The sequence below is a fragment of the Anoplopoma fimbria genome, chromosome 19 (genome assembly GCF_027596085.1).
Source record: "Anoplopoma fimbria isolate UVic2021 breed Golden Eagle Sablefish chromosome 19, Afim_UVic_2022, whole genome shotgun sequence".
Taxonomy (NCBI): Eukaryota; Metazoa; Chordata; class Actinopteri; order Perciformes; family Anoplopomatidae; genus Anoplopoma; species Anoplopoma fimbria.
This window is the reverse complement of record NC_072467.1, coordinates 4422274-4446894: the sequence shown is the minus strand read 5'-3', so window position 1 is coordinate 4446894 and position 24621 is coordinate 4422274. Positions and strand designations below refer to the sequence as shown.

The 24621-nt window shown below is 40.0% G+C and overlaps 4 protein-coding genes across 10 annotated transcripts; 3 read left to right on the top strand and 1 right to left on the bottom strand.

The window, feature by feature from the left end:
• Positions 1-400: 400 nt before the first annotated feature.
• terb1 (telomere repeat binding bouquet formation protein 1) lies at positions 401-9965 on the bottom strand. The gene is made up of 19 exons (XM_054619780.1): positions 9921-9965; positions 9338-9448; positions 8719-8850; positions 8012-8143; positions 7772-7832; positions 7526-7644; positions 7225-7353; positions 6953-7105; positions 6726-6857; positions 6447-6572; positions 5837-5979; positions 5367-5752; positions 5208-5278; positions 5041-5118; positions 4465-4701; positions 3442-3522; positions 3183-3248; positions 2027-2103; positions 401-1056 (listed from the first exon to the last, which is right to left on the bottom strand). The coding sequence occupies exons 1-19, from the start codon at positions 9955-9957 to the stop codon at positions 877-879; spliced, it is 2451 nt and encodes an 816-aa protein (XP_054475755.1). The 5' UTR covers positions 9958-9965; the 3' UTR covers positions 401-876.
• A 717-nt stretch (positions 9966-10682) lies between these two features.
• Positions 10683-14584, top strand: pdp2 (putative pyruvate dehydrogenase phosphatase isoenzyme 2). Of its 5 annotated transcripts, none has more exons than XM_054619787.1 (9): positions 10683-10766; positions 11153-11290; positions 11378-11593; positions 11772-11891; positions 11976-12262; positions 12763-12868; positions 12951-13187; positions 13293-13592; positions 13724-14583. In XM_054619787.1, the coding sequence occupies exons 2-9, from the start codon at positions 11207-11209 to the stop codon at positions 13997-13999; spliced, it is 1626 nt and encodes a 541-aa protein (XP_054475762.1). In that variant the 5' UTR covers positions 10683-10766; positions 11153-11206; the 3' UTR covers positions 14000-14583. The 5 variants fall into 5 exon arrangements, with proteins under 5 accessions (XP_054475762.1, XP_054475763.1, XP_054475766.1 ...); XM_054619788.1 differs by having other exon boundaries at positions 10693-10774; positions 13724-14584; XM_054619791.1 differs by lacking the exon at positions 10683-10766 and adding an exon at positions 10784-10884 and having other exon boundaries at positions 13724-14584.
• A 704-nt stretch (positions 14585-15288) lies between these two features.
• LOC129107906 (B-cadherin-like) lies at positions 15289-19845 on the top strand. Its single transcript, XM_054619515.1, has 14 exons — positions 15289-15333; positions 16010-16156; positions 16251-16406; positions 16517-16658; positions 16745-16908; positions 16990-17118; positions 17211-17396; positions 17494-17738; positions 17857-17999; positions 18092-18316; positions 18603-18827; positions 18906-19036; positions 19316-19459; positions 19594-19845. The coding sequence occupies exons 1-14, from the start codon at positions 15289-15291 to the stop codon at positions 19843-19845; spliced, it is 2334 nt and encodes a 777-aa protein (XP_054475490.1).
• Positions 19846-21327: 1482 nt separating this feature from the next.
• si:dkey-30c15.13 (uncharacterized protein LOC558731 homolog) lies at positions 21328-23588 on the top strand. 3 transcript variants are annotated; one of them, XM_054619816.1, is made up of 7 exons: positions 21328-21512; positions 21590-21742; positions 21852-21962; positions 22049-22105; positions 22195-22305; positions 22500-22646; positions 22873-23588. In XM_054619816.1, the coding sequence occupies exons 2-7, from the start codon at positions 21593-21595 to the stop codon at positions 22924-22926; spliced, it is 630 nt and encodes a 209-aa protein (XP_054475791.1). In that variant the 5' UTR covers positions 21328-21512; positions 21590-21592; the 3' UTR covers positions 22927-23588. The 3 variants fall into 3 exon arrangements, with proteins under 3 accessions (XP_054475791.1, XP_054475789.1, XP_054475790.1); XM_054619814.1 differs by having other exon boundaries at positions 21329-21512; positions 21581-21742; XM_054619815.1 differs by having other exon boundaries at positions 21341-21403; positions 21581-21742.
• The last annotated feature ends 1033 nt before the right edge of the window (positions 23589-24621 follow it).

The window sequence follows — 24621 nt, the reverse complement described above, 5'->3', positions numbered from 1 at the left end:
GTCTCCCCACTCCTGGACTCAATGGCAAAGGCATAAAACAAAGTAAACAAACAGAACTTGGTCTTTGCTTCAGTGACACCCTATGTCAAGGAAGTAACACACATGTCTGGTTTTTAAGGGTGTAAGTAGAAGTACAGGAACTGTTGTTTCTTCTTTGCATTATTCTTTTGTTTTCATTAAGTATTTTTTGTTATGAATTAAAAGAATCCAAACTGACAGTTTTGGTATAAATTTTGCAGTGTTTAGGGCTTGGTCTTTTCATGTCACAACTCATCAACTTGTTGCGTTGTTGCAACCAGATCTGGCAGGCTTACATGTGGCAACACAGTAGTGCTGATTCATCTGAAGGTGATGCTACAACAAAACAAGAATGTTAAAATGGCCTTTCCTTAAAGGTTATTCATCAAATTTATTCAAAATCTATTACAATTCATCATAACAAAATCAAATACAAATACTATTTGACAGAGAACATTCTGACAGAGATGTTTAATAATCTCAAACACCTGTTTTAATGTTTTAACATACAACAAAAAGAAACAATTAACAGTATGTGTCAAAGCACTGAAAAGGTTGCACAAACTATTTTAAAAACAGTGCAAAGTACGGACACCATGTACAAAGTACGACATTTTTTCTTTTTTTTAAATACTGAGAGTACACTATATTAATATATCAGATAAGTACTTATTTGTTTTTTTTCCAATAAATACAGTGTGTAAAGAGTCAAATCTATTATTAACAGGGGGCATTTATTAATTGGCTCGCCCAGGATATCAGAACCAGGATTATGCAGACTCCTAGACTTTCAGAACAATCAGGCAGTTAAACTTGATTCAATTTCACATTTAGGATGGTAAATATCGAATGTCTTACTTAAAAGACATTTTCTCTTGATACCATTAGCCGCCTGTATTTCTTGGCCAGGTCGACATTGGTGCGTCCAGGTTGGAAGGGGTATGACCACAAGATAGAGTTCCAGGAGAAGCCCAAAGTCTTCACACCGCACAGTAGGTAACGCACCTCCTCACTGCTGAAGTCTTTCCTCTTCCTTCCCTATGAGTAGTTAGAAGAATGGCAGAGGAGGCAAAACTTTAGACAGGCTGTAAGATGCCCAGGAGAGTGAGGATTATGGGAGAAATCACGTTCATTGATGCACACTTGACATCATTCAGTGCAATACCTGGGGCTCATATGTGAACTGTTATGTGACTGGTAATGCCTTTTCCACTGACACATGGGCTAAATACTAAAGCTGTACTTAATAGAATAATAAAATCAAAAAATAAATGTTAGTTTATTCATCAGCAATGCATATCCTACAGTATTAAATTGATATCCACACTCTCAATTAGTTTCAAGTTATTTTAATACCCTTTGAAAATCAGTTTGTTGAGACTTGACATTTGATATTTCATTTTCATTTGTGTCGAATTATAATAATTGCATGGTTATGTAGTTGCACGAACTATTTTAAAGTCCCCCTGCTGAGGTGTTCAGGGATGCTCTGAAATCTGTGTTGTAAGACCCTGCTGCTGATAATCAACTTTTAATAATGTAAGGGATGACCAAATTCACATCATTATTTTCAGCATCTATATAAATAAATGCAGCCAGTTGTTCACTGTGTATCTAAAGCAAAGTTTGTAGAATTTGATACTGCACTGAAATAGCAAGCCGACCTATTTTTATTTTTTTTTCAGTTTGGTAAACTAGGGGCATTCAAACATCTTTCCACGTTTGTGCCCTGACTTAGGTTTCATTTTAAATCAATTTTGCAACTCAATATAACTGTTTTCAGCCAAAGATATAAGGAGATGTCTGAGCCCCATCATTCTCAGGAAACTGGTTCATAATGAAAACTGATTCTTAAATCCCAGAACAACTTTTCACTGTACATTTGCTCCTTACACTTCAATAAACTACAGCATACAATCGAGCTTAAAAAAGCAGTTGGAAAACCTGGCAGGCCATATAGATATCAATATCCACATTTTTGACAGAAAATATTATTTCAAACTCTTACAGTGGAACAATGATCCGTGCTTGTCCTCGGCTCGTCATCAATAGTGTGATGTCCACTTTTAATCTCTCCTATTCTCTCTGTATTTGAAACATAAAACAGTCTGTGAAACAAATGTGTGAAAAACACCACGAGGATGTCAAATATAAAGATAGACAACATGTTCTCTCTTGCACAACTCCTCATGAGGGAAATATTACATCACCAGTTATGACTAACACATCTGCTGTACAAACAACAATACAGGAGGAGAAGAATGACTGATGAAATAGGCAAGAGAATAGAAGAAAGGGAGCAAAATCTAGACAGAAAATAGTTTAAAAGGAAAGAAGAGAAATATGTAAAATACAGTTTAAATGTATAAAAAAAAGAATGAAAAGGTGGACAGTGCAATGGGGGAAGAAACTGTTGTAGTTAGCATTGAAAAAGTCATTAGGCTGAGAGGTATAAAGATACAGTCAATCTCAGCATGACAGCAGTCAAGAAGAAAGTCAGACTAAAAGCAAGAGAATTGGCACAATTGGAAAGCAGGAGAAGAAAAACGGGATTGATGGCAAATAAAGTCACTAATATATAACTATAAACTTGTTATGTACAGTATAATGAATGTAATGCAAAAATAAATGCTAATTCCTCATGTTAAACACATTAAATTCAAACTTCTTTCAACACCAAGTCACTGGCTTAATACAAAAGCATCAGAACACAGCATTTCAATCTCTCTCTCTCTCTCACACACACACACACACACACACACACACACACACACACACACACACACACACACACACACACACACACACACACACACACACACACACACACACACACACACACACACACACACACACACACACACTGTGTTATACAAAGTGTGAAACAGCTCAATACAGTTGTGCTGCTCTGAACCAGCTCTAGCCTGCACTGTGAGAACACTGGCTGCATTTCAACATTCCTTCTGCTCTTTGGTTTGTCTGTTGCCAAGAACACACTAGAGAGAGACAGCTTCCACCACAAAGGCTCTCAATCATAACATTCACACCCATTTAAAGTAATCCACTTTAAATACCCATATCTGATAGCTCATATCTACCTTCAACATGACACATATAAAGGACAACAATAAATCATACGTTTTTTGATTATGTCACATACATACCAGTCTTGTTGTAAGCGGTCAATGTCTCCTTTTTAGCTCCTCTATGCAGTGGAGTCAAAGCGATGCCTATGATGGAAGAGGAAGACAAATTACAAACTTACCTATTATTGTACATGTATGTTCAGTGGCCCACAACTCAATGTTGTTCAATGATTTATTGTTCATTTGTAATATCTAGATAGGTTCATTCCTTACAGTCCTTAGAGAAGTTGATATGTGAAAGAGCTAAATGAAAATCCACCTGCTTCATAATTCTTACCATTGTGATTCTTCCAGTGATGTTCTGGCAGGGAGCTCTTGCCTTTCACTGCTCCTTTACTTATGGGAGTCAGGCTGACCTCTTTTACGGTGGAATAGAAATCAGACATTTTACAGCAGTAGTTAAAGACAACAACGCGTGTTTCATACTGAGAATATTAGAAGTAAAAGTTGTGAAGAAATGGACAAGGAAAATGAAAATGCATTGTACAATAAAAACAGTTTAGAACAACAGCAACATGCATGAGGAATGTTTATCTCATATTTAATCACCTCCAGACAAGATCTTGTGTGTTCATTGGTAAAGTTTTTTTTACATTTGTCTTGACTGAGATATATGCCCTTTGATGAAGGAGATGTAACTTGTTTACATATTTTACAAATACCACTTTTTATAGCTGTGAGCAATGGAAGCATGTGTAGAGCACAATCCCCATAATTCAGTGCACCTATTATAAAGCGTATATTTGGGGCAAAGTCTGAAATGTGGCCCACACCTAGGCTTTTAAATATATATATTATAATTCCCTGCCAAATGTGGTAATATTCAGCCCATGGTTCAGTAGCAGGTTAGCCAATGATGGCCTTATCAGTGATTGGGGTATAACAAAATGTAGCACTCATATAATGTCAAAAAACTGCCAAAACAAAACTGGCATGCACTCACACATTCCCACCTTGTAAGTACAAGGTGACAAGGTCCATTTATTTGTCATTTTAAAACACAGTGCCCAATGAGATGTAAGTTGTGGCCCCATCCTGCTACAAACACATAGAAAATAGATCTTATTACTATTTTATCATTGTGAGCACCCAAGGGGAATTACTGTGGGGTAATCATATCAAGGATGGCAGTGAATTTCAACTGTGAGGATAATTTGTGTCCATTCCTATATTTAACTTTGTTACAAGGTGATAGTTTTCCACCACCTTGTAAACCGTCCATCTGACATCATCAGTCACCTTCAAACCAAGGCCTTAGCAGAGTGAGTCAGACACTGTCCATGAAGATGGATTTCCTTACCGCTCCAGTTAATCCAGTTTCTCTGTGGCTCTGCAGCTGAAACTCTTTCAGACTGTTGGTTTGCTCGCTCCACAGTATCGTCTTGGTACTCTCTCCCGAGCAGAAGGTTGCAGTGACGAGTCCTGAACCGCTCTGTGGCCTCCTGGAGGGTCTTGTGCATGTCACAGCTGTGATGGCAGGAGCTTTGCAGAGACTCAAAAGTGCGACTGGTCACCTCCTCAAATGGCAACACACAACCTAAAAGAGAGAAAGAACAGGGATGCAAAGATTTTAGTGCAAAGTCCAGTGTTGGCTCTGCAATAATCTAACTAAACAATCCCTTAAAGTTTAAAATAATAAATAAGAGTGAGGATTATATGCGTGGCCTTATCACATAGTCCCAAGTGACCAAAGTAAGCCTGGACTGGTAGAAAACAAAGAAACACAAAATGTGCTCAAATAAGATATTACACTGATACAGAAAATACAGTATCGTAAAGGCAGACCCATACACTATGCTTGCATGCACTCTTAATAACCATTTGATAAAACAAGAGGGAAAGCATTTCAGTGAGGGGCAGCATCATGTTCTCCTACCTGCACACCGGACACGAGATAGTGAGTGTTCCTCCACTGGGATTTTCCGCATCGTGCTTATCTCACTGTTCTGCAACTCTTAACATAAAAACATATTACTTGAATGAAAACAAAAACTAAAGCAAATTAGTTAAAGTGTTTTAAAGGTATGAAGCTGCGACTCTCACCTTCTTCATCAGAACATCTGATTTCTTTCGGTACACTGTGCCTCACTGATGCTTGGGGCTTTAACAACTGACTAAACAAAAAGACAGAAGAAGAAGAAGTAAAACGAAAGCTATCATTTCATTATTAAGAAGTAATAAACATCGAGTGACTCCACTGACTTGTCTGCTGTGCGAGGCTCTCTGCATCCCTCTAGTGACTGCAGATGGGAAGGCATTAGGGCTCCAGTTCCATTGCACACTGAACACCACACAGCCCCTCCACTGGCTTTAGCCGTCTCTCTCTGCATACTTAAATTGGAGCTCATTTGCTTCAGTTCGCTGTCATTCTGTATCTTGATCACATTTCTTACAGTTTGAAGTTTAATGTTGTTGTCAGCCCCTGCTTCTACATGCTTTAGAGTGCTGTTCTGTCTGTATGCTGTGTGAATGGTTTTAATGCTCCCCTTCCGCTGCAGAGGCAGAGGGTAGCCTGGAGCCAGAGAGGGTTGGCCTAGACCTTCATTTGAAGTTAATGGCTCTGTGTCGTCCTGTTCATCCTCAGCATCCTAAAGATGGACATAAGCATAGATCATGATTCACCGCTCTCCATGCTGATTATATTATGGCCATGTGTGTGAGTGTTGTCTGACCTTTGCCTCTCTCCTTTCCAGCAGGTCAATCCTGCGCAGCAACTCTCTGGCTGAGCTCTTGAAGCCTTCCATGTTTATAACGGGATCCACATTTTCACCCTCCCCCTGTTTCACCATCAGACCAGTCACTCCCAGGGACATGGCTTCACAAACAACAACAAACAAGTCCTTATAACTCTAGATTCTACCCACATATTCTCCAATCACATATTCTATTTATTCATTCTTATATTAACATTTTCAGAAAAGAAGATTAAATCCATGGAACTAAATGAAATATGCTTGAGTTAAATGTAATGTAAAGCAAACACTGCTGTAACACACATATTCCACACAGAAAAGGTTGGAGAAGAAATGAACCCTGGTCTTAGCTGCCTCAAGACCATAGTGTTACACTGAGCTACACTGGACCCAAAATTTCCATTAAATGCTTAGCAGGGTATGTAATTTCTCTTTAATATGTAAGAGCAAGAAAGCTCATTTAAATTATTTTGTTTCAAAAGTCAAATTCACACATGTCCAATATAGAAGTGATTTTTTTGCAGTGGTGACAATGAAGCTCCTGAATGACTTACTGGCTAACAGTACTGAACCCCTTTTGATGACTTACTGGCCTGTTTGCAGGTCTGCAATATGAATGTAGCAGCCTTCCTAACCTCCTCACTTGTATCTTCTGTGAGTAGGGTTATGATAAGGGGCAGGCCTCCACACTGCACCAGCTGGGACTGGTGCTCCTCTACAGGCAGGAAGAAAAACTAATTTGTTAAAAAAGACATTGGTAGCATAAATATACAAGTTGTGCTCTCAAGAGAAGCAAGACTGTGAAAAATGTTTAAAATATGATGCGGAAACACAGAGACACAAGCAGCACACTACAGTGCAGTCTTACCAGAGGCCTCAGTGCAGTGGCCCAGAGAGAGTAAAACAGACAGCCTGTCCTCAGGGTCCAAGTGTGGGCTAGCCAGCAGGGAGAAGAGGTGGGAAACCAAGCCATACTGAGAAAGACCCGAAGCCAGAGAAGCTACAAAGAATAGATTGTGAATGGAGAGGTAGACACTTTAGTAGTTTAAGTGAAGTGTCCAGGTGTGGGCATATGTGTATGAGAGTGATACGCACAGTTTTCTGTGATGCAAGCGGACAGGGTCTTGGATATAGTGACAGAGAGCTGGCAAGACAACAAGCTTGTATCTGCTGCAGAAGCTAGACGAACCAGTGCAAGAGTGAGAGTATCCAGACACCCTGAGGCAGAAAAACTCTCCTGAACATAGGCTGCAAAAACAAAGAGATTATTAACATTTAATCATTTGAATTTTAGTGTAAATTAAGATGTTTTACACAAGCACAAAAAACACAGGTTAAGCACGAGCCATTTTGCCCCTTTCACTTACAGTTGTTGGCAACTGTCATTGCTATAAAGGAACATATGGGTTGAAAAATATCAGTATGCTGCAAGGCAATCTGCTGAAGCCAGACTTGTATTATGGGAAAGGCTGCCACACAAATACGCTGACCCTCCTCTGGAAGACAAAGACACAATTGAGCAAAACCTTTTTTTTTCTCTTACTCCAGAAATTAACTTAATGTGTTATCCAATTGTTTGACTTGAAAGTAGTTGGCTGGATGGCAAGAGCATCAATGTTTTACATACTAAATGCTCAGTACAAGGCACAAATAAAGAGATGACATTACCATTTTGAGGGTTGTTGACACATCCACAGAGAGCACTAGACACAGATGCCCAAAGCTGGTAGGTTTGAGTAGCATTAGCTGCTCTGAAAGTAGGCTCTGTAGAGAGAGGGGAAGTGGTCCTGCAAAAAAGTATACTATTAAACTTATATGTATGTGCTTATATGAGTGGGTTTTTTAAAACACAATTTTCGGTATGCCAATCTACGTTGGTATGACTGATGTCTGGCATTAATAACTGCAAAGTACCTGAAGAGGTCCAATAGAATATCCAGGCAGCCGGTCGTTTGGCCTAAAGTCTGTCCTGATTCTGCAATAACACACAGAGACGTGAGACCTACCAAAGCTACTGTACATTTTGTTCCAAATATATAAAATGTCTTTCATCAGCTTAAACTAAACCGAACCAAAGAAAATATCATGTGAGAAAAAAATTGCAACTAAATGGGATAACCAATCCTATAGCTTTGAACCCATCCTTGATCTTACTGTTGTTGGCCACCAACACAGACAGCAAATACACAGACACTCTCTTCTGTGTCAGCGGGATGTCTTCTTTCAGCAACCAACCAGCAAGGTCTGTAAATGTCTCCTTTCTGCAGAGATAATTCTTGCAATACACTATCAGAAGGAAAGATAAATAGTAAATACATTTTCAGTATAATAAAATTGTCATTAACTCTAACCGATTTGCCACATTATGCCATTACATTGATATTATTCACGTAGGACAGTACACAGGCTTGTTGTATAAAATACAAAAATGCTGTATCTCAATCCAGGACCAAAGCTTCTAATGCCCACGTCTTAAAAGTGAATATGTCATGGCAGGGTGTGAAAAGCTATCAAATCTGTGTCATTTGCAGCTTTTAGTATCCCACAATCTATAGAAAAAGGATTTACATTAAAATAGTAAAGTGTTTACCAGTACCATTTATTTGGCACCCAGTTTCAACACCAATATTTACCATTTAGTCAACTTTTTAAGAGCCACTTCCTGTCTGTAAATCTGGGTATTTTCAACTTTACAAGTTGACAAGGACCACCTAAATGCACCCCTGCGTGTTGTCTCATTTGGGAAGGACATCATAAGCTTTAACTGCTGCAAAAGACTTAGGTTTTCTGCATCCTTAACAAGACAATTATCTCACACACACAGACACACACACACACACACACACACACACACACACTACCATTGGCCTCTGCTAACGTGCCAAGCGTAAAGAGCGCAGTCTCCTTTACATCTGAGCGAACAATAGCGGATTTGGAGAGGTTATACACAAATGACACACCTCCCATTTCCCTCAGCAGGTCCACATTGTCTTCTAAAATAATGAAAATGAAAACAGACGATTGAAAGGTATCATGTTAAGGTGTCATGCTGAATATGTAAATACATCACTGACTTAGCAATACATTAGTAGAATGTGTTTGTCAGCAAGACATGTGTCAAACAAGAAAATGAATGATGGACAGTTCTGTAGGAGATAAAATAAGATAAAATAATCCACTATTAGTCCCGCAGGGGGGAAATTTACAGGATTACAGCAGCATAGAGGATAGTGCAAACAAGAGACATAGTAAAAAAAAAAAAAAAGATCTAAAATAAGTATTATAAATAAGCAAATGAGCAATAAAAAAATAGTAAAAAACAGTAAAGAATCCACAGTAAATGATAGTTAGATGGTTAGTGTGTGTAGATGGTTAGTGTGTGTAGATGGTTAGTGTGTGTAGATGGTTAGTGTGTGTAGATGGTTAGAGGTAAAGAAGGACTTAGTTGGTATGTTTGTGTCATTGATGGTTCACTATCACCTCTCCTTTCACAGATTGAGTGAATGGTGAGAAGAGCTTGTTTTTGCAAATCGGGACATTTCATCTGAAACTTCAGACACTCCAGCAGCAGACTGAGATCTGTCCTTATGGCTGAAAACAGACAGATGACGTCATCAAGGCCACGTTAACCAGATAGACAGATAGATAGATAGATAGATAGATAGATAGATAGATAGATAGATAGATAGATAGATAGATAGATAGATAGATAGACAGACAGACAGACAGATAGATAGATAGATAGATAGATAGATAGACAGACAGACAGACAGACAGACAGACAGATAGATAGACAGACAGACAGACAGACAGACAGACAGATAGATAGATAGATAGATAGATAGATAGATAGATAGATAGATAGATAGATAGATAGACAGACAGATAGATAGATAGATAGATAGATAGATAGATAGATAGATAGATAGATAGATAGACAGATAGATAGATAGATAGATAGATAGATAGATAGATAGATAGATAGATAGATACATCTGCACATGTAAACATGTAACATTAGCTAAGCCCATCTACAAATACACAAGATAGACGAAACACTTACTATTACGGCTTTTGCTGCAAACCCCTGTTTTATCCATGTCCCTGTTTAAATGACTCAGTGCTTTATTCGCCATGAACAGTTCACAAAAGTGCTGACGTCACCACATTTTGTGTCAATTTTTTCATTAAGCTTATATGTCCAAACTTTTGCTTCGGGTCCAAAACTAAGTAAGAGTTAGCTAATTGTCTGTTTTCACTCAACAAAGGTTAGGGGGGGAATGAAGGTAACAACGTCTTAACGACGTTAGCCTTATTGCAGGTGTTAGCGTAACTTCTGGTCATCCCGTTACCATAGCAACAGACATTCTAGTTGCCAAGCTCTTGTAGCTAGGTAACAGTAACAAGATATCAGACAATCAAACACTTGTCATTGAGAAATATTCACTAAGAATCCCCAAACTATAAAATAAATAAAATAACTATTGCTTGAATACTTTTAAATTATTATTTTTTAATTTTAAGATGATAATAATGTGACTTGCATCAGCCATCAGCCGAACAAAGATCGTCTATTTAGATTGCTCCTACATCCTACAATGTGCAATACTATAACTATAATTATTATGTCTGGATTTATAAGATTTTTTAGTTATTGTGTATTTTTCTTTTCTGACTTACTTACTTATTTAAAATACTTGTTTGTTTTTTCTATATGTTTTTTGCAATATCTATGGAATTACTAATAAAGGATTATCTTATTTTATCTTAATCTTTTCCCGATGCCTTTTCTTTTTTTTCTCCCAAACGCGACCAGCAAGGACTACAACAGTGCGTGCGATGCCGACGTCAGACGTTGTGACGTATCGACGTCACGTACGGAGTTCTGACGCTCGACAGCGATTCATTTGTAAGTTTGTACGTATTTTATCAATTAAGTTGGCGTCATCGTGTTTATTGGAGTGCTTATCATATAAACCAGTCAGTGTGTCTGTTTGGATCAAGCTTACGTTTCGTCACTTTATATGGTAAACGTTGGTGAAGCTAGCCAGCAAGCTAACGTTACGCTTTAAGGCTGTATGTCGTATCAAACGTTAGCTAGCTCACACATAACAACTCCACTCAAATGTCCTAACCAGAGGTGACGTATTGCTCTTACGTCATTGCACACGGTGTGTTAACTGTAGCAGAACTTGCAGAACACCTAGCTAGCTCGCTTTTACGTTAGCTCATTGGTTGTCAAGTGTCATGCTGGTATCTTAACCTTATCAATGTCCTCTCTCTCTCTCCACACAGGTTCTGGGTGATTAGGTTGAACAACACGTCACCCAGCAGCGTTGCCTGTTAGAGATGTCAGGACGTGTGTGCACCAGCATCCTGCAAAGAGCCTCAAGCTACACATTGACACTCTCCAGCCCCACTGCCCCTTTCCAGGTGTGTTACCCTGTGATTGACTGTAACTTGAGTATTACATTTTGATATATAGCTTTATTCATCATCACTCTCTTTCCATCCATTCAGTACACCCACTCTGTAGCATCCCCGTGTTCTCAGCCTCGACCAGCCCACCAATGTAACTACTCATCCTGGGGTTCCTGCAGATCGGACAGGTTGTGTCTCACTGGTGAGGAGACTGGGAATTGGCCTCATGGTAGGCGGCCCCTCTCCACTCGTCAGGACCTAGACTTCCAGCTCAGCAGGGTTCAAATCAACAGCATTCTGCGATCTAATGAGCAGGTAATGGATGTGATGGTGTCTCTGAAACTACCAAAACAAGATATGAAAACACAGCCGTGTTTCTGAGGTCATCATACTCTCTCAAATGTTATATTTTCAAACTAATAAGATATGAGTATTACATATATATACACCTTTGCCATTGAGTAACCCTCTATTTCTCTGTGTATGTTTACAGATTGTGAGTGTGCCAGAGTTTGATGGCAGGGGACTCAGTGCTGTCAGAAAGTTTGAGAGCAACCAGCTGGCTGCTAACACACCCAATGAAGACCGTCGCAGTGCAGCCACCTGCTTACAGGTGTGTGTTTTCTCTCCTCTGTCTGCAACCCTATCCATCCCCCTACTTGTTACTTTTAAGGTCATTTTTCTATTTCTTATCCAGTCTAAGGGCATGCTCTTTGGAGTGTTTGACGGCCATGGGGGCTGGGCGTGTGCCCAGGCTGTCAGTGAGCGTCTGCTGTACTACGCTGCAGTTGCAATGATGTCAAAGCAGAGCCTGGAGGAGCTGGAGAACGGCATGGAGCATGGCAGAGCTGTTCCTCCCATCTTGCAGTGGTACAAACACCATGCAGACTTCAACTATCGTGAATCTGCTTCCCTCTACATTGACCACCTCAGAGTCTTCTGGCAAGAATTACTGGACAGTGAGGAGCATGGTGAAGGCATGAGGTAGGTACAAAGACGTACAACTCTAGCAAACTTAAATAGGGGTCATTCTTTTGAGTTGGGTTCGTATATTATGCTGTTAAAAAGAAATGACCCCCTGTCCCTTTTCCTTTCCCTTCATTTGGCATTTGACATTTTACTGTTTTGCATCAGCTAATAAAAAGACCTGGTTCATGTTAGAATTTAATAAATGTTTATATTAGGTTTTTCCTGTTTTTTGATTGGGAGTTAAACACTAAAGATTTGCATTCCTGCAATGTATAGTCTGTATTTTCCTATCAGGAATTTGTGTGTGTGAGTGTGTTGCTGTCTGTGATTGCAAAACGCTGTTGGTCTATTTGATACACCATGTCAGTAGAGATGAACAGTTTCGGAGTTTGTGACCTCCACTTAGTACAGTATATCCACATTTTATCTACATATTCTGTAGATGGACGTGCCTACTCATGTGCTACTGATCAGAACTCTTTTCCTTCTGATTTCCCTCACAACCTTTTTTTTAGTCCTCTGGATGCCCTGGAGTGTTCTTTTAAACGACTCGACGCTGACATCTCGTTGGAGGCTCAAGTCCCTCTTTGCAATGACCTGATGAAAAGCACAGCCATCCAGGTACCAACGCAAACCTCTCTTTGATGCTTCAGCCTGTTCAAGTTCACACAATGTTTAAAAACACGCACCGTCATCTGTCCAGGTTGCGTTTGCAGGATCCACTGCCTGTGTGGCTCACGTCGGGACAGACAGGATCCACGTGGCGAATGCCGGAGACTGCCGAGCAGTATTGGGGGTCCTGGAGGAGGATGGATCTTGGAGCGCTTTGCCCCTTTCCCAGGACCACAACACACAGAACCAGGCTGAGGTGGAGCAGATCAAGAGCAAGCATCCGCCCTCAGAGAGAGATACAGTGGTCACAGATGACAGACTGCTTGGGGTGAGAGTTCTTTATGGCATAACGCATAACAGGCACTGTACAATGAGCTAACTGCTGAATTTTGAAAATAGGTCACTGGTCCTAAGCTTTTTATGGTGTTGTCAGATTTTGATGCCACTGCGTGCGTTTGGTGACGTAAGATTCAAGTGGAGCCTTGAGTTGCAGCAGAGCATTTTAGCCAGCCTGGAATCTGGAGTGGACCTGGACTCTCTCAACCTGTACCAGTACACTCCACCTAACTACCTAACTCCACCCTATCTGGATGTGGCACCGGAGATAACCCATCACAAGCTGAGACCTCAGGACCGTTTCCTGATCCTCGGCACTGACGGGCTGTGGGATGAACTAGGGAACGAGGAGGCTGTGCGACTCGTTGGAGAGCACCTGAGTGGGATTCACCTTCAGGTTCGTTTGTAGATTGAAAGTGACATGTATTGATGTATCCCTGATTCACAGAATCCAAAATTCACCTTGAAAATTGCTAATTTCTTTGGGTTTTTAATCCTATAATCTTTTTCTTTTGTTTCTTTTACCAGGCTCCTGTTTCTCCATCTGAGAGGCAAATGAAATTGGGTCAGATGCATGAGCTCTTGCTAAAACGCCAGGCCCGTGCCTCCCCCGCTTTAGACACCAACGCAGCTACACACCTCATCAGACATGCTCTCGGCACTGGGGAGTACGGAGAACTGAGCCAGGAGAGACTGGCCACTATGCTCGCCTTGCCAGAGGACCTAGCTAGAATGTACAGGGATGATATCACAGCTACTGTGGTGTATCTGAACTCTGACCTGGCCAGACCTCAACACAGCTAGCAAAATGTTTTTTTTACAATGCTGGACAAAGATTTAAAAAATGTGTAGTCAACAATTTCTCCAGGCTCATATCTTCTTTATATTTTTTGGACAAAAAAGGATGATCATTACAACCTGTTACATACATTGGTTTATAAATATTTTTTATTGAAAGGGCAGTTTTCAGTGTTGTGTTATTATGTACAAGCACACAATACAAGTAAAGATTCACTAGTCTATAGACTAAAGGTTACATTCCGAATTGTAGCATTTATCAAGTTAAGATACCGATTTTATGGCAAAAATAATTTGATCCTTCAGTGTATTTATGATGGACATTTTATATACATCACCTGAGTTCGATGTTAAAAAAAAATGGAAAAGTTTGCAGTTACAATTCTACAGAATAAAGCACTCACTCACTTTGTTCCCTTTTTGAATGTTTGTTTACTTTTTCTTGCACTTTGCTTTAGACAATCTTATCTGTGAAGGTTTTTTTTTTTTTTTTTACTTGGGATTAACCTATATGTGAACTGTTTGTTTTGTTATTTATTTTGTGTTCTGTGTCTTTTTATTTATTTTATTGTTTTATATTATTTGGTCAATCATATGTAAGTGCTTGCTTATAAATAATAAATGTACTGTTTTCAGCATGGTTGTTGGATTTATTTAAGTTGACACTCTATTAAGCAATTGAGAAAGTATTTAGTTTCGCTTGTGTGTTTTTAATCACAGAGATATTTGGATTAAAAAGTGAATAAAGTCAAAGTAAATACACAGGCCAACTTATGTTAGGTCAAAAGTAGAGAGCTTGACATCCAAAGCTGTGTGGCAAACAAGTTTTCAAAATAAACTGCCTGCATATTAGTGCCGAGTGTCTCGGGATTCAATGTGATCCTCAAGTGTTATGTAAACACTGCTACTCTCAGAGAAAGGTGCATCGCTACACTGGCCAAAAGGTGAGAGTGGAGTGCATAAACAGAGACTTGCGTGTCTGACAGCAACCGAGGTCACCTCTAGCTTCTTTGTTTTCTCACCAACATTTCACTGATAAAATCAAACAACTACTCAAAATCATTTGAAGCAAAGCAAAGCAAAGCGCAGCATGATTACTATAGTCACAGGCCGCTAAATTAACAAATACTGGTTGTAGTGAGTCTGGGAGATAATATATTAATCCTGCTGACTGAGGAGCTCTGAAGGTGAGTTAGTAAACACCACAAACTTAGCAGGCTGCCACTGGAACAGAGCAGCAGACCCAGAGCAGCGACGGTGGAGGAAAGACCTGTAGGGTTTCTATGCTGAAGAAGATGACGGAGAACAGAAGGACTTGGAAGGTGCTCTCTTTGTTGTGGGTGAGTGTTAAAACATAAATAATTATTTTTCTTTCAGTCACTAGTTTTTATTGTGACTGGTTCACTATAACTTGAACATTTCTTCCTGCACTCAGAAAACTTTCTATTGCTGAGCTCACCTGTATATCATTTATATTTAATATATTTATTGTTTTTCACTTGGTATATTTTTTTGTCTTCATTTTGTCGTTTAAAATCGTAACTATGTCTGAACAGCTCTCAGTGTTTTTGTATTCTTAAAAGCAAAATGTATATTAAAATGGAATAATTCTGTTTTTGTAAAGTGCAGTACAAGAAGTAAATAATACTATTTAATACTCAAATACAAAATATGTATGCCTTCCTACACCCAAACTGTATTGCACTCCCATTTAAGTTCAATATCAAATTATTATATAGTGTGTATAGTGTTATTCCTTAAGTGAGTTATGGGATGGTGTATTTGAATTGGACAAAGTTTGAATGATGTTGGTTCCTCAGTGTTTAGCTATTCTGGCTGCAGCAGAAACTCAGCCACGCTGCTTGAACAACAGAATCAACTGTACGAGTAATGAAATCACAAGAGGCAAACATTTAAAGGTAAGCTTGAACTTGGTTTATCGATTAGATTGAAATGATATATCGATTAGATTGAAATTATATATCTGAGTTGAAAATTCTGTTCTGATTCAAACAGAACCGTGACTTGGACCTCGAGCAGCTCCCCACCGCTGAGTTTGCGCACCTGTCTGGCAGTTTGAAACGGATGAAGAGGGAATGGGTTGTTCCAGCAATCAGCTTTCCAGAAAATGACAGGGGTCCATATCCTAAATTGATGGTGAAGGTAAATAACGTAGTATTAAGCAAATAGAACTGATTGCATTTTCCCTAAATTTTCTTTGACTAAAGCGGTCTTGACTGAAATATCTCTTGTTTAGATAAAGTCAAACAATGACAAAAAGGTGTCGATAACCTACAGCATCACTGGACCCGGTGCTGATCAGCCCCCCGAGGGTGTTTTCACTGTAGATCGGCGATCTGGAGTGCTGTTTGTGACCCAGCCACTGGACAGGGAGGCTACAGCCAAATACAGCGTGAGCTAAAACAAAAAGCGTAATCTCACTTTTTAAACAGTCAATCCCATAACTGTCTTTATCCTTATGCAAACTGATGCTATCAGAATAGTATGTTGTGTGTGTTACAGCTGTGGGCCCATGCACTGCACGAGGGCATGAAGGCTGAGGAGCCCATGGAGCTCGTTATCAATGTCATTGACCAGAATGACAACACTCCAAAATTTACTCAGAACCGTTTCTATGGCCAAGTGAGCGAAAGTGCCGACATGGGTGAGGAAATGATTCAGCAAACTTTTTCTTACTAAAGTGTGAATTTTCGGTCTTTATAGTCAGTATTGTATTGTTGTCTGAAACAGGTGACTCCATCATAAAGGTAACAGCCGTGGATAAAGATGACCCAAACACAAACAACGCTGTAATAAGGTATAGGATAAAGGCCCAGACGCCCACAGAGGACATGTTTGCCATAAACCCAGTGAGTGGAACGATCAGTGTGAAGGCAGGCGGACTGGACAGAGAGGTAATATGATCACCACTCTTCTCTCTAGAAGACTTTCTCTTTCCTCATTTCCATTGTAACTCTTCCATGTTCCTGTGTCAGACTCACCCAGAGTACAAGCTGACCATTGAAGCTGCTGATATGGAGGGGGAGGGGCTATCAACCACCTGTGCTGTCATAATCAGCGTCACTGACAGCAACGATAATGCTCCACAATTCACTGTCACATCTGTGAGTTAAAAATACCCAAATACATCATAATAATGTTGAAATAAACTTAATCTGTAAAACTGCATTTAGTACAGTTTCATGCTTTACCCCAGATATCCGCATCAGTCCAAGAGAATGAAGTTGGAGTGGAGGTAATAAGACTAAAAGTCACTGATGAGGATGAGTTAGGATCTCCAAATGCCAACACCAGATATTCAATAATCAAAGGCAACGAGGGAGGACACTTCAACATCTCCACGGGCTCCAGTAAAATGGAGGGAATCCTCAAAACAGCCAAGGTTGGAAAACATCTGTCCATTTTTTTTATAGAAGACTTGTTTCACTCAACACAAAGAGTACTTCATCCGTCTTTCCTTGCTCCCCTTCACTTCCAAGGGGCTGGATTTTGAGAGCGTTCCTGTCTTCACCATGCTGGTGGTGGTGACGAACGAGGTGTCGTTTTCTGGATGGGTGTCAACCTCGACAGCCACGGTCACCGTAACAGTCACGGACAAGAACGAGCCTCCTGTCTTCAGTCCGGCAGAGATCCATGAAAGCATCTCAGAAGATGCGGAAACAGAGAGCTCTGTGGTCGACCTCAGAGCCAGGGATCCAGACACAGCCAGGAAACAGAGCGTTAGGTAACAACAACACACGTACTGTTTACATGTGGCCACAGTATGTACGTAGTGTGTTTATATGCAGGTACACTATTCTGTTTTAGTCGTAATCAGGTTATGTCTCTGCTTTTTTTTTCAGATATAAACTACATAATGACACTGCCAGTTGGTTACGTATTGATAAAGACTCAGGATCAGTCAAAGTTAAAAACAACATGGACAGAGAATCATACTATGTCAAAGACAGCAAATACACAGTCCTAGTTTTGGCTTACGACAATGGTACATTTATACTTTTGGTCTTCCCTGAAAACACTGCTACAACCTTCTTTCTCATTCGCCAAACATTAAGCCTTCTCTCTTCATTCTTCTAGATACCATCCCGGCTACAGGGACGGGTACTCTGGTTGTGACTTTAATAGATGTGAATGACAATCGTCCTGTGATTAAGCAGAGGAGAGCCAGTCTATGCAATAGTGATCCTATTCCTGCCCTGCTGGATATAGTGGACTTAGACGGACCTGGTCATGCAGGACCGTTTACTGTGGAGCTTCAAGGAGAGCACAGGATGAACTGGACTATTAGTACCAATTCCACAAGTAAGAGAGCTCGCTAACAGTATACATAGACATGAAAATATGTAGTCATTTAAATGACAACTACATTACATTACATTACAGTCATTTAAGACGCTTTTATCCAAAGCGACTTACAGGAAGGTACAGGAACTACAAATTTTTTCCTGAAAAGTTGCAGAATTTAAATCACACAATGCTGTCGAATGGAAAAGTTAGACAGGGATGTCCATGACAATCACAAATAAACAAATATTTACTCAAAACTCAAGCTCTTCTCTTGATTCTGAATATTTTCCTCTACTTGCAGATGATGTGGCAGCACTGGCTCCGAGACGGGAGTTGTCACCTGGGGAGTATTATGTTCTGATGCGAATCTATGATGTCGGCATGTTGTACCAAGACAGCACACTGGACGTAGAGGTGTGCCAATGTCAAGGGGCTGTCTCTACCTGCTTCATCCCACATACTGCACTTCGTCTGCACGGTTCTTCCCTGGCAACCTCAGTTCTGGGAGCAATTTTTGGTCTTCTCTGTATGTAGCAAATTTATTATATTCGCCTTATGTCTGTAAATCTGTCTTTAGTTGCTCAGATCTTTCTGTTGACCACAGTACTGCTCTTACTGCTGTTGCTGTTGCTGAGAAGAAAGAGGAGATCAGAGAAGGATGTCCTTCTTCTCGAAGACGAACCCAGAGACAACATCTTCTACTACAACGAAGAGGGAGGAGGTGAAGAGGACCGGGTAGGAGCAGGAGGTTTTAATACAACTATTACGAGACCTCTGCGCTGTCAGATGGCTGCTTACATTGGATAATAGAAATATTATATCTGTTTAAAAGTGGCAGGAATGGAAGTGGAAAGGGCTTTCATTTTGTTTTCTTGTCACGCAATCTGACTTTTTGCATCAAAAGGAGTCCCCCCCTGATGGCTATTAGAAAAATTGGCTTATTATTATTTGGCTTCCCTTGCCAGACCTTGATGTAAGGTGAGTGTCTGTTTACTCTTGTTTTGTGTTCTTCAGGAGTATGACCTGAGCCAGCTCCACAGAGGGCTTGATAATCGTCCTGAAGTCTTCTGCACTGATGTGTTTCCTACTGCCCAGAGCCGCCCATGCTACCGCCTACAACTCCAAGCCAATGAAGAGATTGTCAAATTCATTGAGGATGTGAGTTATGTTGACTTTTACACAGGAATATCTTTAGTATCTAAGGTTGTTAAGATCCACAGAATGTATTAGTGCAATATTTATTGTACGTTTCTGAGTGCTTTAACTCAGTCTGCAATCTGTTTTCCCTGTAGAACCTGCATGCTGCAGACAGTGACCCCACCGCTCCTCCTTATGACTCTCTTTTGGTGTTTGACTATGAGGGTGCTGGTTCAGAAGCAAGTTCGCTCAGTTCAATCAACTCCTCAGACTCAGATGAGGAGAAGGACTTTCAGAGCCTGGCCCTCTGGGGACCCCGTTTCAGCAGGTTGGCTGACCTGTACACGGGCGGGATAGACGAGGACAACGACACTGAAACCCTGCCAGGAAAAACAGAATGGGTCTGACGTGCCCTATGTACTTACAGATCTTCTAAATTTGTGTCCATCTGGGTCCTCAGAGTGCTGTGTGACCTCTTTCTGCTGCCTTCTGAGGCTTTTTGGCCGAGATGGGCGATGCTCATGCTCCGTTCATGTGTCATTCTTAGCTCTCCTGGCTTGTTCATTTCACTGACGTGTTGCTGGGATATTCAGGTAAACAACAGCTTATACAAACTAAATGATGTTGAGCCCCGAGCTTACGGTGACAATGACATGTTGTTCAAGTACATTTCACTTGTTTCATGCCAAAACGTCATTGCACAGATTATAGTAAACATAATTTATTCTGTAACGTGCAACAGCTTCAATGGAATCCTAGTTTATGGATTTTTAAAGCTAATTTAAGTACATTTTAAATTGGGCAATTATTGAAGAAGAGAGCTTTTACAGCATAAGGGGTTGGATGCTTATTTAGAGGGTGATAACATTAAACACCACCTCAGCTAGTTTGTATTTTTGTTGTATTATTAATTAGTAGTAGACATTACTATTTAGTTTAGTTTCTTTCCCTTTTATTATTTATTTTCTTTTCTTTATTATTTTCTTATCTGCTTATTATTTTGCTTATTTTGCAGTTATAAGCAAACAGCTTTTTAAATAGCTGTCCACAGTTGTGACCACTATGCGTGAAAGGGTTAATATCATGTCCCAAACGTACTGAACATCATGTTCCACACATAATTGTCTCCATGATTTCATATTATTGTTATGCTTCTTTAATGCCAATGTCTGATTGCACAAACATTGTTTACTCTGATGATAATGAGCAACAGCTTCAGTCACTAATGACATTGGATTCCAAGCTATGCTTTATTCAAAGCTGCTTTATATTAATGTAAAAGTGGACAATAATTGAAGCAATGGAGTTGAGTACTGTGTGTATAGCAAGCAGCATACTGCAGTGGCAGTGGCCTATGGGGGAGCTCATAGTTACTCCATGTCAGCATGTTTAAAGACATTTCTGAAAAGTGAACCTTTGCAAAAATCATGGATAGGCTGCTGATTTGTCTCATATATGTCAAATAAAACATTATAGAAGACCTTCCAAAGAGCCCAGGTTTTTTTTCTATTATCTTTGTAATGCTGTTTTGTTTTGCTATTACATACTTTACCATATTACCCTCATAATATCTTAACTTGCCTTTTTAACATTATTCTGTTGTCCCTTGCTTTTATTTGACACATTTTCTGATTATAATTCTTTTTTGTTGAAAAGAGAGTGCAAATAAGTTTTGCTTCACACGTAATTGTAAACTTTGGGAAGTTTGTGTATCATATAAACTAGTAAGTATTTTGTTTTTGTGTACTATATGAGAGTGGATAATGGAGTCAGGACACAAAGTATTATCTCAACCTGTCTCCAAAATGAAACCAGTGATGTCACAGTAACCTTTGTCAACCAGCTGATAAGCTCTTTAGTCATGACCAATGATCTCCCTGTATCGCTTCCTTGAAGAGTGGACTTCGGTCAAACATTATCAACCAACTCAAGTGAACTCTGACCCCTGGGATCTGCTTTTCTGCCGTGAGAAAACAATCAGTCTAAATAATTGTCATTTTTTGCTGGATGACATTTTCTGTTGATATGAGGGACCGTGGATAAATGAGTGAAAGCTTTACAACATTTGGCGAAGGTAAGCTGCCACAATGACTGAAATCCATTTTGTTTTCCTACCCAAGTAGCTGTTGTTTTACTCAACAGATGACGCAGAACATGTTCCAGGAGGGGTTGTACCAGGTGTTTTTTAAAGAGAGACCCTCAACCCGCCCACTGACCCAGGTTACCAAACACGGGGAGCTAATCAACGGCAGGATTCATCGATGGTTTGGGACGGTGGTTAATACCAGACTTTTAGTCACAGGAGTGAGATTCTACTTTCTTTTGCTTGTGCAAACCATTGGTTAACATTTTTTTTTACGCTTTTTAAGCATTTAAACTGTCTGCCTGCTTCATACCTTGTGCTTCCCCTCAGGTGGTGCAGATCCTCAGTGCATTAACATGCATACTGGCCACAGTCACCCATGCATGTGTGAGCTACAGCTGCTCCATCCGCATGACGACGCCAGTGTGGTCAAGCTTATTTGTGAGTCCACATCTGTTTCAACTGATAAACACTTTAGACAGAGAGAGATTAAAATAATACAACTATAACTGTTTGTGTTGTTACAGTATGTGGCTGCTGGGTTTCTGGCTATGGAGGTTCAAAGGAAAGCTAATAAATTAAAGGTAAATACTTTGTGTAGAAATTTCTAATGTGTCTTTTTTTGCTAACGTCATCAGCTGCCTTGCTTAATTTTTGCATAACTCATGAACAGATTATCGCTCTGATGGGTCTGAACCTCTTTAGTCTATTGTTTGGCTTCTCTGCTCTCCTGGCCAACAGCCTCAGGTCAACTCAGCCTGTCGTGCTCAACACAGACCAACAGGTAGATTTGTAATGCAATTTAAATTTTTGTATTATTTCCACCAATAACCCCTAGACAACACATTTCTAACCATTATGAAAAGCTTGTTTCATCCTCTACTTTTTACTGAATTAGAAGAAATGCTTCCTGAGCTGTGAGTGAACTGTCCTCCTCTCTCTCTCTCTCTCTCTCTCTCCACCCATCCTCCTCACTAGCGTATTGGTTCATATGTTGCAAAGGGGAGCTCCATAGCGTTTACCCTACAGTGTTGCCTGGCGTCACTCTATATACTTTTCCTGTCGTTGAGAGGCCTGCGTCGCTACAGTTCTTCCCACACTCAGGCCTACAGCCGCCTCTCACAGGTAGATATAGTAAGATGTACAGAGAGACACTTTGTTTTTTCAGGGACACAGTTTATGTCTGTCAGCTGATTTGCTGTGGTGATGACAGATGATGACATTTCCTGTGGGAAGTTGTTCCCCAACTAGATTTCCAGTGAAATAAATCAGAGATACCAACTTTAAAAAGCAAAGTGTTCAGTTCAGATTATTTAATGAGGTCTGAATGTGTTTGTTCTTTTCTGTTCAGGATCCAAATGAAACCAACGGGCCTCTACTGGAACAAGTGGAATACACTCAGTGAAACTCAAAGACCTGAAAAAAGACACTTCTGCTTGATCAGCGTTTTTTTTTTTAATGTAAAGTCAGTTACCTTTGTTTATAAGCGTCTGTGTGGTTGGTATGACCCAAAATTGTTTTAAATATTGTGAAATTCAGTTTCACTTCTCCTTTGGGATTCCAAAAAGCTTCAAATTCACTTCCCCAATCAAAGAGCAACAGCAGAGTTTAAACCCACAAAATATAAACAGCATGTTAATTAAATACTGTGAATACAACACACAGAGTTGACTTTTTAAACATTTCAATCAAAATATATATGTTTTTAAAGCTCAGCTATCTGTTCATCCAACATTGTTAAAACTGATTCCAGTTTCCCATTTTGCTGCTCTGTGCTGAACACTAGAGGGCAGCATTGCCACTGATTTGTCATGTTATTCTGTGAGATCCACAAATCAGCTCCCTCTGTTTAGTGCAAGAAGAATAGATGATGAAATTGTTTCACATCAGTTGCCAAAAATAGAAGTAGAAACACTAGTTGTTGGTCAGGGCAATGCCATATATTGTAGAGAAGATGAATGCACACTAAGCTGCGATTATTTAACCAACAATGTTTGCAACAAAGGGAATTAACTGTTTTAATCGAATGTCCATTGAGTGTAAATAAATGCTCTGTTTTAGTAAGCCTGCACTGATTTCTTCACTTTTCCAACATATCTTTATTTCCACGTTCACACATTAACTTTTACCTCAGGCCTTACCTCACCCTAAACCTAATTCAACCTTTACCATAAAAACCCTGCGTCCCAGTCCTAAAACTGTCCCTTTAAGGACTTAACAAAATGCCATAATGTTGCAAAAATGTCCTCACTTTTATGGTCTCAAACTCACAGTGGTCCTCACAGAGGTTCCGACACAGTGAAGAATGATGGAGGATTTCATTAAGGATATAAAGCTAGGTCATGCACCCCTCCTATAGTAAGCTCACACACACTAGCACACCAACAGACTTGTAAGAGTGAAAAAAAAATCACGGAGGAGCTAGTTTCTCACGGCATGTCGGGCTAACAGCTTCCAGCTGTTGCCTGGTTGGAAGAGCTGCTATGGGAACACAAAGAGTACAAAGAGAAACATGGGATTCATTATTAAATGGACACAGAAGGAGAATAAAAGAAAGCAGGATGATGAGGTTGGGTGTCCTCACAGACACTGACAACTGATTCCTCTGAAATAAACCACTTTTTTATATTGCAAAGTAGCAAAACTAGTGTTTGTGTGTGTTTGTAGTGTGTGAAGCTGGTGTTTTATGATATGAACATGTTGAGTGCCTCAAACAATCTATTTGTTCAGATGGCTGCATCTCCTGCTGGAACACTTGAATGGATCCATGTTGCATTTACACAGAGAAAGATTTATTCAGTGTGACCAGAGGGAGCTGCCAAACATGTGACATACTGGCCTGCAAATCTAAAGCGACGATATGTGTGAAAGGAAGCCTGCCCAGATGCATTTGTGCAGCTGTTTAAATCTTGTGATGGGCTGATTAGTAATATATTTTATCTTTAGAGTGTTTCTTCCTTTTGACCCCTCAGGAAATCCTTCTTCTCCTTCTCTTGGGAGGCCAGAGTGAAAGAGGGAAGTGACTGAGGTCCTGGATGTGCTGACAAGAGAGTGAGTGTGTCCGGAGGAGAGGAAGTGGTGACTACATGATGGGATCCCC